The sequence below is a fragment of the Copadichromis virginalis genome, linkage group LG17 (assembly GCF_057382275.1).
Source record: "Copadichromis virginalis isolate Kocher_CV1m ecotype Utaka linkage group LG17, C_Virginalis_male_GT1.1, whole genome shotgun sequence".
Lineage (NCBI taxonomy): Eukaryota > Metazoa > Chordata > Actinopteri > Cichliformes > Cichlidae > Copadichromis > Copadichromis virginalis.
Genome location: NC_140634.1, coordinates 20,316,437 through 20,330,627, shown reverse-complemented (window position 1 = coordinate 20,330,627; position 14,191 = coordinate 20,316,437). Strand labels below are relative to the sequence as shown.

General features: G+C 41.7%; 1 protein-coding gene across 3 annotated transcripts in view; it reads left to right on the top strand.

The window, feature by feature from the left end:
- Positions 1 to 14,191, top strand: part of grip1 (glutamate receptor interacting protein 1) — a 46,573-nt gene that overhangs the window by 21,261 nt on the left and 11,121 nt on the right. For 2 of the 3 annotated variants that reach the window (XM_085435806.1, XM_085435805.1), the window contains exons 3-22: positions 1,022 to 1,157; positions 1,948 to 2,093; positions 2,183 to 2,266; positions 2,338 to 2,413; positions 2,504 to 2,649; positions 3,693 to 3,840; positions 4,197 to 4,366; positions 4,684 to 4,821; positions 4,901 to 5,050; positions 5,302 to 5,488; positions 5,799 to 5,944; positions 7,490 to 7,570; positions 8,017 to 8,086; positions 8,804 to 8,949; positions 10,197 to 10,341; positions 11,183 to 11,322; positions 12,548 to 12,751; positions 12,831 to 12,984; positions 13,576 to 13,614; positions 13,910 to 14,021. In XM_085435806.1, the coding sequence (XP_085291932.1) occupies positions 1,022 to 1,157; positions 1,948 to 2,093; positions 2,183 to 2,266; positions 2,338 to 2,413; positions 2,504 to 2,649; positions 3,693 to 3,840; positions 4,197 to 4,366; positions 4,684 to 4,821; positions 4,901 to 5,050; positions 5,302 to 5,488; positions 5,799 to 5,944; positions 7,490 to 7,570; positions 8,017 to 8,086; positions 8,804 to 8,949; positions 10,197 to 10,341; positions 11,183 to 11,322; positions 12,548 to 12,751; positions 12,831 to 12,984; positions 13,576 to 13,614; positions 13,910 to 14,021 (2,618 nt within the window). The remainder of the gene's footprint in view (positions 1 to 1,021; positions 1,158 to 1,947; positions 2,094 to 2,182; positions 2,267 to 2,337; positions 2,414 to 2,503; positions 2,650 to 3,692; positions 3,841 to 4,196; positions 4,367 to 4,683; positions 4,822 to 4,900; positions 5,051 to 5,301; positions 5,489 to 5,798; positions 5,945 to 7,489; positions 7,571 to 8,016; positions 8,087 to 8,803; positions 8,950 to 10,196; positions 10,342 to 11,182; positions 11,323 to 12,547; positions 12,752 to 12,830; positions 12,985 to 13,575; positions 13,615 to 13,909; positions 14,022 to 14,191) is intronic. The other variant, XM_085435804.1, reaches the window with a different exon arrangement.

Genomic DNA, 14,191 nt, shown 5'->3' with positions numbered 1-14,191 from the left:
GCAGCATTGGTAACCGCCCTTAAAAATGAAACTAACCAATATTAGCTGATAAGCTTAGCACCCTCTTCTTCAAATATGGTCATTTCTTACTCCAAAAACACCAGAGCTCTAATACTGAAGCTTGAAAACACGGATTGTAGAAACGAGTGGGTGACATCGTAGAGGCTAAATCATCATATACAGTCTGGATTTCCTAGCCCAGATACCCCTGATGTTAAACTCTTTAACAACGCTCTGTTCCTTTGAGGGAAACTTTGTGCTGCTTCCTTCAGCGTAAAGCTAACTTTAAACCCCCCCCCGCGCTGCTGACACCAGCGCCGCTGCAGGAAACTTGTTCATCTTGTTTTTTTTATCAGAGATTTGAGGGTTTTCTATTTCCGAGTGTGAGTCAGCTGTGCCGTTTTCGAAAAGTTGAAAAGGGCGCTGCTGCTTTTTTTGTAAAGCCTCTTTGGAGGAGGAAGATGAGTGAAGAGGAGACGATGATGGTCACTGCCAAAGACTGATCGTCTTAATCCTGCCTGTATGAAAGAGGATGAACCTGATTTCAGTTTCATTACCTTATAACTGGTCACAGCCCATCGTAGCAGGTCTGATCTGAAATTCTCTCTCTCTCTCTCTCTCTGTCTCTCTCTCTCTCTCTCTCTCTCTCTCTCTCTCTGTCTCTCTCTCTCTCTCTCTCTGTCTCTGTCTCTCTCTCTCTCTCTCTCTCTCTCTCTGTCTCTCTCTCTCTCTCTCTCTCTCTCTGTCTCTCTCTCTCTCTCTCTCTCTCTCTCTCTCTGTGTGTGTTAAATATTTCATCTGTTTGATGAAATATAGATGGATGACAGAACAGAGGATGACTTCATTTCTCCTTTTATCCAGATTATTATTTATTTTTTCCATGCTTAAATAAAGAGAGTAGAAGCTATGCAGTCAAGAAGAAGAAAAAGCAAATAGGAATAATTTTTACTGGAAGAAGAAAAGAAAAAAATCCTTAATGGCGAGGCAGAGCATTCAGTTCATCCCATGTCCCTTTTTGCAGATGAGTTTCGGGGATGCACGGTGGTGGAGTTGATGAAGAAGGAGGGGACGACGCTCGGGCTGACAGTTTCAGGAGGAATCGACAAAGATGGGAAGCCTCGAGTTTCAAACCTGCGGCAGGGAGGCATCGCGGCCCGGTAATGTCTTCTACATCTGGTCTTTGTGTTTTTAGGACTTGAGCCAAAAAACAAAGAATCGCCATTGAGACTAACTTTGGAGTTGTGCCAGGTATTTTCAGTTGTTTAAAGGGATGAGCAATCTGATATAAGATATTAAAAAGACAAAACGTGTTCTACATCACTTTGTACTTAGTGAAAACCTATAGGTTACATGAATATTCCACATAGTGGGCTCCAGGGGTGGCTGTAGCCTGTAGCTCAGGTGGTAGAGTGGGTCATCTACTGATCGGAAGGTTGGTGGTTCGATCCCTGGCTTCCCCAGTCTGCATGCCAAATATCCTTGGGCAAGATACTAACTAACTTTTACTGTGAAGGTTTCTGGTCGGACGTTTTTAAAGTTTTACTAACGCTCAGTGGGTAGTCGATGAGTATTTGCAGACAAATCTGCATATTCCATGCAAACTGAAAGAACCCTTTTTGTGACTGAGTTTACCTAGAGACAGCCAGCAACCTCCAGCAACCCCTCTTTAACCAGCCTGATAATATATATTTTTCTCAGCCGTTACCCTCTAGGCATAGGTGACTGGGCTGCAGCAGGAGCCTGCAATGTACGATCAACTACCAGCTACAAAGCGACAATGAGCAAAAATGACACAGAACACTTTGGGTGACTGATTAATGGATATTGGTGCAGCAGTGGCAGTTATTAATGTTTAGCAGCATCCTTTCTGGAACAGCCTCTTCTTAAACGAACTCATTAAGGTTTGATTAAGTAAAATTAAAGCTGATGTTTTGGCTGTTTGCTCAGGAGTGACCAGCTGAACGTGGGCGACTATATCAGGTCTGTCAACGGCATCAACCTGGCCAAGTTCAGACACGATGAGATCATCAGTCTGCTGAAGAACGTGGGTGAACGGGTCGTCTTGGAGGTCGAGTACGAGCTGCCGCCTGTCTGTAAGTTCTGCCAGCAGAAGACGTGTACACTCAGCTGCACCCGGCCGGCTGCAATGTTGACGTGTTGTTGATGTTCTGGTGTGTTGCAGCGGTGCAGGGGTCAGGGGTCATGTTTAAGAATGTGGAAGTCACGCTTCACAAAGAAGGAAACTGCTTTGGTTTCGTCATCAGAGGTGAGGCGAGTTCTGTTTGTGTGTTTAGAATAAATCAAAATAAACATGGTGATGTGACCGCGTGTTTGCAGGTGGAGCCCATGAAGACAGGAACAAGTCCCGTCCCATCGTCATTACAACCATCCGGCCAGGCGGCCCAGCAGACCGGTACGTGGCCTCTGACCTGTCTGTCTGATTTTTGTCCCTTGGGAGCCTTTGTACAGACTAAAAACTGTTCTCTTTCTCTTTTACCTGCAGGGAAGGAACCATCAAGCCAGGTGATCGGTTGTTAAGCATTGATGGGATTCGTCTCCATGGCAGCACACTTTCAGAGGCCATGAGCATCCTGAAGCAGTGTGGACAGGAGGCCACGCTGCTGATTGAGTATGACGTCTCCGTGATGGGTCAGTCATCAGTGTCCCCTCCCAGCAGAGCTTAAAGCGTTAATCAGTTAACATCAGAACTGTGCAGGAAAAGGAGAAGGTTGTGGGGATTCAAGCTGAAATCTTGCTTGTACTGGTTTTGACATTTATTGTTATTAAATTTGAAATTACATTTAATGGAAAGTTTGGGTAGAGGTAGGTTGCCAGGGGGCTTACAGATGAGAAACGATGCCAAACAGTGTGCCAGGACTGCAGCTGAGCTCGAATTTGTGTCCATCCTGATATGTGGATATTAGATACAATTTTGAGATGTTCATTGAATGACAAAAGCAATTTAAAGAAGTAAGTTTGTGTTCTGCAGAACTCATTAATGTTTTTCTGTAAGTAGAAAAAATAATAAGAGAGTAGACCATAAGTATGTCCCAGGAAACCAGTCAGTTTAAATGAACTGTATCAATTCTGCCAAGATGATTGGTCAAACGTTTAGCCCGAATTATGGCAGAAACATGGTTTTTTTTAGGGGCACTGTGGAGTAGAGAAAATCCAAAATAAATTCAAACTTGTGCAGCTAATTTTATTTATTTATTTATTTATTTTTTATGTAATTAAAGATGTATGCTGCACAATCATTTAACCCTGGAAAAAGAACAGTTACTAATAGATACTGGAATTTCCATAACACTCATGCACATGATTAAGTCGATATAGACTTTTGATCCCAACTGTATTATGTGAAGTCCTGTTCTTGGTTAACGTTAACATTAGGAAACAGTGCATGAGAAGTATTATTTTGTATTTATTATCTGAAACCCAAAATGTGATTTTTGGTTAAAATAAAAGATCATTTGTACTTTGTACTGTGTAGAGTAAAATTCTAAAAATTTACCAACATGTAAAGAAGAGTATCATCTGAATTATAAAGATTTCAGATGATTAGTTTATTTGGAACTTTTACATAAAATTAAACAGGACCCAGGATGGAACCCTGATGAACACCGTTTGGACCGTTTGTAAATTACACGATGTAAAAACTGTAAAAACTTTGTCTGTTTTCCCTCCTTCAGACTCTGTTGCCACGGCATCAGGGCCGCTGCTGGTTGAAGTTGCCAAGGTGGCAGGGTCTAGCCTGGGTGTGGCCCTGTCCACCTCCATGTTCTGCAACAAGCAGGTCATCATCATCGACAAGGTCAAACCAGCCAGTATAGCAGACAGGTATCTAACCTCTGACCCTGATGCTGTTTTACTGTTTTAACTGCATTGTTTTATTATTATTATTTATTGATTTCACGTATTGAGCATCGTTCCAGCTGCTTTCATTTTGCCTAAAGTGGAATTTCAGCTTATTAACTAATATTACCACCGTTTTCTTATCTTATTATTTGATTCTATGTAAATTTGGTTATTTTAACCACCTTGTCATCTTTCAGCTTCATTCAGTCACACTTTAACTTCAGTATTTGTGCAGAAACTGAAATATTTTGTTGCACTTTTAACTGCAGAAATTTAACTTATGAGTTTTGTCCAAGTTCAGGTTTAAATTCTCTGTTTATTTTTGTGTTTTTGTGTAGGTGTGGTGCTCTTCATGCAGGAGATCATATCCTGTCCGTTGATGGGAAGTCGATGGAGTTTTGTTCCCTGGCTGAAGCCACTCAGCTGCTTTCTGCTTCCTGTCAGACCGTCCGCTTGGAGATCCTGCCACAACACCAGACCCGACCAGCCCTGAACGCACCACAGCACGGTATAAACGTACACACATCACATCCGACAAGGCCCTGAATGCACCACAGACCAGTATAGACACACACACACACACACACACACACACACACACACACACACACACACACACACACTCAAGAGGCCCTATAAAAGATTATGTGAAGAGAGGAGTAATCTTTTATAAAGCCGTGAAAGACACACACCTGTGTATGCATGACAGTTCCTCATCTGGCTTCCCAGTGAGGTATCTCGATGCTGTGATCCAAGCACCTGCCTCACCTTTGACCTTTCCTCTTGTCTTAACCTAAACACCCTCCTCTGTGTGTGTCTGTGCAGTCAAGGTGCAGCGTAGTCCCCGCCCCCTCCCCTGGGAGACTGGAGGCTCTGCCCCTATCCTCCCCCCCTACCACTACAACACGTACCACCCTGACCAATCAGGCGCCAGATCGCACAACCGCCATACAAACAATCCTCGTACGTGCACCTCTCTCACTCTCATGTTTTCTGTTGAGAGAGAGAGACCTTTCCTCATCAGCCCTCTCTCTTTCTGCAGCGCTCAGCCACTCCTTCTCTCCAGGCTCCATGTCGGCCTATAGCCTCTCCTCCCTCAACATGAGCACCCTGCCCAGGAACATGTATCCCACAAGTCCACGGGGCACACTGATGAGGAGGAAGGGCAAGAAAAAGGACTTTAAGAGCTCCTGTGAGTCTGTCTCCAAATCCAACAAATCTTATTATTTTATTAGCTGGTTTTAGACATGAATTCATAACATGACCAATAATGACCAACAAAATGTAAAAAAACATTACAAACCCTTAAACCATGACATTTTAATATGAGCTTGCACCCTCTAACAGCGTATGTATGACAGAAAACAAGGACAGGACTGAGGTGCTGTCACAGGACGGGAGGAAAATGAGACTAAAAAATAGAATAATCTTTGTTTCTGGCAGTGTCCCTGGCGTCCAGCACTGTGGGTCTGGCCGGTCAGGTAGTCCACACGGAAACCACCGAGGTGACGCTGCTTGGCGACGGCATCATGGGGTTTGGCCTGCAACTGCAGGGAGGAGTGTTCGCCACGGAAACGCTGTCATCCCCGCCACTTATTGCCTACATCGACCCCGACAGCCCCGCTGAGAGGTAAACACACTGACACAGCTATGATGGCTTTAAAAAAATTTAGAGAAAAAATTCTTTTGCCCTTGCTTCTCAGATTTGAACTTTCCCCCCCAATTTTCAGTTTTTTTTGTGAAATTTGGAAATATTTAATATTTTGTCTTTATTGATAATCATGGTAACATATATATAATTTTTATTTTCTATATCGCAGCTTTGCATTTTATGTTTGCAGCACCAGTTCAAAATGCCATTACCTCATGTCCTTCTGTACAGACTCTACAGTATTGTAAGGAGAGCTCCAGTGATCAGATATTTGTGTATATATGTGTAGGTGTGGCATCCTGCAGATCGGTGACAGGATCTTATCCATAAACGGCGTTCCAACCGAAGATTCGACCCTTGAAGAAACCAATCAGCTTCTCAGAGACTCGTCCATCACTGCTCAGCTCACACTGGAAATTGAGTTCGATGTAGCTGGTAAAAAAAAAAAATCATTTTATCAGAATTGTGTTTTCATGCTTCTGATCAGCACTGAAAACTGTGCTTGTTGATGAATGTCTGTCTGCTGGGCAAAGACATCTGTTTTCTGTGTCGTCGTGTTTTGGCTGACTGACTGCCAGTCTGTGTTTGGTTCTGCTTCTCTGTAATTTGTCAGACTCTTTGTGGATGTAACGTACTCCAGCTGGTGTAAATAACCACCTACGCCTGAGTTTAATAGAACGACACAACAAGCTGTCAGTAGTGACTCACAGGCATATTGTATGATTTGTAGCTGCAGGACGGTTAACTGTATGAGATGTCATTTACAGGACAGTCAGAGTCACTATTTAACCAAAAGAAGAATATAGACCGTGGATGTTATTTCCCAGAGAAACATAAGGCTGAGAAAATTTTCCTCACTTCCTGAAAGCATCATAACTGAAGTCAGTCCAAGGGGACATCTTCCAAAACCTGCAAGGAGCCAAATACTACAATCATTTATTTTACAAATCTCTATAATGTCATCATCTATGCTGATTGATTTTATGGAAAGTGAGTAATAGATAATCTTTACACAGGATAATTCAACAAGAACAGATCAATTTAGCTTTTTTTAATAATTAGAAGATCATCTGGATTTTCAGTTTTAACATGAGTTCTTAACAGTGCTTTGGATATTCGGAATAAAGGGACCAAGCAGTGGATGTATGTTTATGAACATGCTCATAGCCAGTTATAAACAAAGGCTTATGTAAAAGATTAACTCCCAATTTATTTTGTGATGTCCAGTCTACTGTACCGAATGGTAGCGAAGAAGCGATATAGCTATGCGTCATCTAATAATGGTGAAGTTAAATGTTACGTCACCTACTGTCAGCATCTACGGCCAGTGTGAATCTGTAGCAGTCTTTTTTTGTCTCTATCAGTCAGTGTTGATATTAACAATTAATAATCTCAATACTTCACTTAATAAATTAATAAAATGTACAAATGGACAGCACAAAAGACTTCCTGAACATTCTTAACATAATAGCTACAAAACAGACAGATGTCATCACAAATGGTGCATTAAAGATTTTTGACTTGCAGGAAAGATTTTTATGTATGATCACCTCTAAGTTTTGAACTTTGATCTTCTATAAACATTTGAGAGCATGATGTGTCCTCTAAGTTATGTAGAATCAGGTTTAATACATGGACAGCTAACATATACGTCGTACCTATGAGCTCACTTTGTGATTAATCATTGACTGTTATTGAAATTGTTTTCCACATGTCTGCTGAGGTCTCTGAGTAAAAAATATTTCTATTTCTTCCTGTATTTATAACCGTTAAACCAAGTGTGAGTAAGATTGAAACCCTGGTTCTCATCAAGCCAGGCAGGACTGTATACAGAGCGTATGATTAAAGCCTCGAACAGAAGCTTAATCACCTGATTCTGACTGAGAAGATGTTGAGCAGAAAGCCTTTATTCCTCTTCTGATGTATTTCACAGTAAATTAAACATTTCTACTGCTGAAATGTCTCCATCTTTCTGCACAGAGTCAGTCATCCCCAGTTCAGGGACGTTCCACGTAAAGCTCCCAAAGAAACCAGGAGTGGAACTGGGAATCACCATCAGCTGTAAGTAAAGAGAAACGACTACGCAAACACGTACACTAATGTGAGGTCGCTACTGTGGATGGTTTAGATGGACTTTATTAGTAACACAGCTCTGTGTTAATTATTGATTAAGAAAGAGTGCCAATGCCAAAACAAGCAACTAGAATATTATAAAAGTCTTTTTATTGTCAGTGACAGTAGTTTTATTTTTTATTAAATGATTTAATTTGGTGATTCATCATGTTTACACATCGAGGAAATTAAATTTTCATTCTGAAAGACAATTTCATCAGACCAGATCCAGCCCGACCTCCTCTTGGGTGTCACTTCAATATTACATTTCCTGCTTTGATTTTACTTTTCCCCTTTAATATTTAATCGTTACTTCTGGTTGTAGTGGTGTAAACAGGTTTAATTATTTACAGTTTTCTGTTTCATCTTCAACTCGTCTCTTTGTGTGTCTGCAGCTCCGTCCAACAGGAAACCAGGTGATCCTTTGATCATCTCGGACATCAAAAAAGGCAGCGTCGCACACAGGTGACACAAACTATGGCTAAACTAACTCTAATCCAGCCTTAAACCTAACCGAGGCTGAACTCTACACACAGTATGTGAGGCTAAAATAAAACAGTGTCAGCTGTGTTAAACCTCAGACTGCCGCCTGTACGTGTTTGGTTAATTAGGCTAACGGTCCAGGCCTGTGCATGTCGTGGTTTGTAGGTCATGTGTTTTGGACTGTGAAGCAGAATATGAGCTAAAGGGCTTCTGCTGGCAGGTAGCATCTGTTTACTCTGCAGGACTTTTAGAAACAGGAAGCAGAGGACTAGTTATAGACCTTCATACGGAAAAGAAAGTGCCGGCGGTTTTACAAGATTTTGGACCAATTTCAGAGGATATCTTCCAGCTTCGATGTCCTTTACAAACTAAAAAAGAACTGATATTAGGTAAAATGATTGGGATTAATTTTCCCAAAATGTAAACAAATAAAGCCTAAAAAATTGGTTTAAGTTGTACCTCGTGGTTTAAACCCAGAGCAATATCTTCACTCCTATTTCATGTACAAGTTAACATATCTTCATGTAAAATTTGTAAGGTTATATTTCATATGTTGAAGAACTGATATTAATGCAAAATTCCATCCTGTCCATAAAGCAGATGCACTGCAGTCATGATTATGATAATATGACATAATAACGATCTCAGCTGACTTCTTTATTAAACTTGTTCCTCTAATTTACCTGAATGTGTTTTCAGGACGGGGACGTTGGAGCTGGGAGACAAGCTGCTGGCCATTGATAACATCCGTGTGGAGAACTGCTCCATGGAGGAAGCTGTTCAGATCCTCCAGCAGTGTGAGGAGCTCGTCAAACTGAAGATCCGCAAAGATGAAGACAACTCTGGTATCGCTTTTAAGTCTATTCCCAAAAGCAAGAGGCCGAGTGATAAACCAGCTTTCAGGGATGCCCACAGTATCATTAATCCTCCTTAAAAAGAACCTCTAGAGTCGTTCCGTGGTGACCTACTTGCCAACTTTAATAAGCCGTGGGACCTTTCCAAATTCTCCTCAAAAGATCATATTTAAAGAGCTTTAGCAACACCAACAGTCACACCTAAATCTTTTTGAATAAGTGAAAAGACAGTGGTACTTAAAAGCATGTAGGAGCCAAACTGGTGCTCATAAAATCTTCACTAATCTTCTGACAATCCTGAGATCTTTAGCATCTTTATGACAGTTTTATTGTACTTTAGAGAGTCCTGATGGGGTCCTAAACTCTCTAGATCAATAGCTGATTTGAAATCATTTGTCTTGTATCATTTTAAGTTAAACTTAAAACCTCTTTAAACATGAAATCTAATCGTAACTTGATCACAACCTGACTGTCAGGAGTCTTCGAGGACTAGAAACTAATCCATTATTCTTGAAATCTTCTTCCAAAAAATGAATGTTCTCAAAAACATTTAGGATCTTGTTGGTGATCTTCAGGATGGCCAAATTCTTTCAAACCTTATCAGTGACTCTAAGGGACCAGCACAATCTTAAGTATCTTCAACACCAACTAGAACATCCCTGAATCCTTCAGGACCCCATTCATATTTTCTAAATCGACTCGATCGTCCATAAGGACGAACAGAAATTTACTAAGGTACTACTAGAACTACTACTACTAGATGTAGAGCCGGATCGTCAACCGTCCTAAAGGACGACTGGAAAGCAAACTGTTTGCTTGAAATCTGCCATCAACTCCTCAAGGACTCTCAAGTGTCTTACCAGGGTGGCTCTTCTTTTCAAAACTAACTCAAACATTGCTGAATACTTTGACCTTGATTGAGGATTTCACTAAACTTATGGCAGACCCTGGACCTTGATAACCTTTAGAACATTTTAATGGCGATATAGATCCCAGTCAAGGTTTTCTAAATGTCCTCAGCCGCTCTTAAGGGTACACAGGGTCCTTAAGTCCCTGAAAACCTACTCAAGGTTTAAAGGAGGTGTCTAATGCTACTTTCAGGACAAACGTTGCACTTCTGGCTTAGTTTTAGCGTGTTTTAGTCTGTGTCACCACATCATCCCTTCCCATGCCATCTTCTCCTGATCATCTGTTCACCACTGACCTTATGTGGAATCAATCTTTATTGAATGTTCCAGATGAACAGGAGGTGTCTGGCAGCATCATTTACACAGTGGAGCTTCAACGCTATGGTGGTCCGCTGGGAATCACCATCTCAGGCACCGAGGAGCCCTTCGACCCCATCATCATCTCCTCTCTGAGCAAGGGGGGGCTGGCAGAGAGGTGCACGCACATGAACTCTAATTACATTACATAAAAAATAAATTACAGGTCACACCTGTAGAAAACATGTCAAGGTTGTGGATTATTTAATCACTTAATCAGCACATCTAGTTTTCTGTTCTTTTCAGCTATTTGGAGGATCGCATTTATTCACTATAAAGTGCCATAAATAGATGTTTATTATTATTATTATTATTATTATTATTATTATTATTATTATCATTAGTGCAGGCTCTATTGTCTTTAGTAGTTCCCTGCTGGTGTTATGTATGATTCTGGATTAGTATTAAATACATTCTGTGCTTAATACGGCATTTTATTTACAGAAACTCAGACACTAAGAAGCTTAGAACCAGGGTTGTTTGTGTAAACGCCATCTTTATGTCAAAGGTCGTAAACAGAGGAAATGCTAAAGCTGGCTGCCTAAATCTGAGGGATTATGTTTAATGATGTATAAAATAAGAAATACAGTATCAGCGCAGGCCATCTAAATGGTCTCACTATAAAAAATTAAGGAAATTTTAAATAAGAAAATAACATCAGTGACTGGAGGAATGAAATATGGAGTGAAACCGTGACAGACATGATAAGCTTAGGATGCCAGATGAAGTGGAGAGTGTCGCCCTCTGCTGTTTAAAGATAATTATTTTCCTCATCATCAATTGGGTTTTCACCTCTTTCCTACAGAAATGATTCTCATTTCTATTTTGTGTATAAGTATATTTGTGTTTCCCTGAGACTGTTAACTCAGTTCCAGTCTTCTTTAAAGTCTTGTCAAGTATGATTTTTGAGTTGCTGAACCCTGAGTGTATATTTCTGTGTGTTTTGGTGTTGTTTACAGGACTGGTGCGATCCATGTAGGCGACCGTATTCTTGCGATCAACAGCAGCAGCCTGAAGGGGAAACCTCTGAGTGAAGCCATCAGTCTGCTGCAGCAGGCGGGCGAGACGGTCACGTTGAAGATCAAGAAGCAGGGAGAACGTACGTAGACGCTTTTTTCACACCATAAACACCGTTCATAATCACAAGCATCAACAGCAAATGCAAAACACAAGGAAATGAGATTCACATCAAGAGCCAGGCTTGTGTAGTGTGTCTCATACAGCTTACTTAACCAGTAACAATCACTCAGTAGCCTTTATAAACTATTAATAAAGCAGAATAATTCACGACCAACTGTTTCACCAGCTTTGGACATTTAATTGTAACAAATATGTCCTGATATAAGAGCAAAATAATAACTTATAAGTTTTGTTCTTGCACACAAGCAGCCCACAGACTGTTTTCTAGTCCTGATCTTACAGCAGCTGTGTGGGAGTTTTCATTTTAAACAGAAAGAAAAGTAAAAGCTTTTTGATCGTGCAGTTACCTGTACCAAACTGCCAAGCCTTCTGCTGTGAAACCGGCTGCACATGAAAAGGAAACCTCCTTTTACAGCTCCATGGCTTTAAGATGGCCTCAGAGAGACACATTGTGCAGTGGCTGAATGCATCGTTCCACTTCAGCGACTTTCTGAAGCCTCTGTTCCCCCTCTGTGACTCAAATGATTCAAACATCAAAATATCAGCACCAGTTATGATCTTTGAAAAAAAGAAACTGACAACCCAGTCTCCCTCCTCGGCATCAACTTTCCTTTTTATTGCTTTGTGTTTTATCCAGCTTGAAGTTGTGGCGGTGGTTTGGATGTTAAATCGAACAGTCAGACTTTAAGCTTTAATTCAGGCTGTTTGACAAAGTTAAACATTAACTGTTCAAGAATTAGAACCATTTTTATAAACAGTCCTCCACAGAGCACATGTTGAATATAATTTACCGTAATTTAAAGATTTCATTAGGGAAGTTTTATAACCTGCACTTTTATGCCATCGCTGCTGTTAACACCTCATGGAGAGGTTTGAATGATGGTCGTTATTTGTACAGGTCATTAAGTGGCTCCATAGTTTGGTGGTGCAAACTAGCACCCAACAAGCGAAAAGTCCCCTTTTCAGTCCCTTCTTTTCTGTCTGGAAGGGAATAAAGCTCCCGAATCAAAGATGCAGAGCTACCCATAACACTGTGGCGACCCCTTGCGGTAGGGGAAGAGTTGAACGTACAGCTCATTAAAGGGACGGGACACAGTGTCACTTCCAGTGGAGTTACAGATTTACACATTTATATTCACGAACGCACATTGGTGGTTTGACAAACGTACTCCGTCTGTCTGCAGTGTCAAGCCCAAAGTCTTGCGTGATTGGTTCGGGTCTGGGGCCAGGAGTGGGGCCTAACCTGGAGAACCAGGATGGGGAGGAGGAGCCTGTTGTCATGGTTGCACCTCCGACAAGCCAGAGAGCATTCAGCACACTGCCGTCCGTGGACAGCGCTGTGGAGTCCTGGGATGGATCCAACATGGACAGCAGCTTCACCACCCCAGGTAGGGACCGACCTCTGACCTCTGCTGACCTCATTAATGCCTCAGTAATGAAACACTTCTCCTTTGCTGGTGTGTGTAGCTCCTACTTTTCAGTCGTCACTGTACAGTTTCCACGAGTGGCGCAGCGCCAAGACAAGCAACAGCCAATCATCATCTTCCACTCGCCAGAGAGCCAATCCACTGTCGGATCTGGGTCTGAATGACGATGATTGGGACCGGCCACCTCTCGGAGGGTGAGAGACTGAGTGAACGGCACAGTGAAAAACATAAAAGCTTGAGTAAAGAAAACTGTAATAACCTTTGTTATATAACAGACAGTATTCAACTGTTCCAGGTTTAATCAAGCTGTTTTCAGGGCTTAAAGTACTTTGATCAACACAATTATTCAAAACTGTTACAGAGGAGGGAGAAGGATTAATATGCTTTTCATACTAGTTTTGAGCAGCCACTTATGCCACATAGTGATTTCCAAATTTACTCAGAATGCAATTTTTCAAGTTTTCTCCCATGAATTATCAGATACAGATGAAATACTGAGGGTACAGATACTCGATCCTCCTCCTCTACATCACAAACTGGCGCAGTTCACTGAAACTATGACACTGATGCTCAAACTGTGTGATAAGATCAGTCTAAACAAACTCAGCTTGCCTAGTATGTGTATACCCTTAAACCCAGAAGCACATCAGAAGAGAGGCCTGAAGATGGATGTGCACGGATACATTTTGCAGCATATCTTTTGTAGCTGTTAGCATTCCTCATCCAGAACAATGGAGTATGTAGCACTGAGCTAACAGCAATAACAGTAGTGTGTCTTTCTGCAGAGGCTGTAATCTGCCCAGCGGTCTAATCTCTGACAGCAGGTACCACAGTGACCTTTGACCTTTAACCCTTCACACACAGTCTTCTGTGACACCCAGTAACCTCCAGCAGATACCCTCACTTGGTGACCTTTAACCCCCGCCACACCGATATCAATACCTGGTGGATGTGTATGTCATCACTGCCCATGCCCCCTCCTGTTAAAAAAACACTCTCCAGCATGACCACTAGCTTCCTGTGTGTGTGTGTGTGTGTGTGTGTGTGTGTGTGTGTGTGTGTGTGTGTGTGTGTGTACCCATCATGCTGACTGGTTGACCTGTTACCTTTCCCTCTCAGGTTTAATGTGGGACATGATGGGACAGAACCAGACCAGGAGGAGAACTTCTGGTCTCAGGCTCTGGAGGACTTGGAGACCTGTGGACAGAGCGGCATCCTCAGAGAGCTGGAGGTGAGGAACGCCACGAAATCTACTATAGTGAGAAGTGTTAGCAGTAGAAGAAGTATTTACAGTAAGAGTTGAGTATTAGCAGGCTTCTGAAATTTTTATTCAGCAAATGAAGAATTCTCAGATGCTAATGCCTTTCTGCATCGCCCTCTGGTGTATGGATACCAGCACCT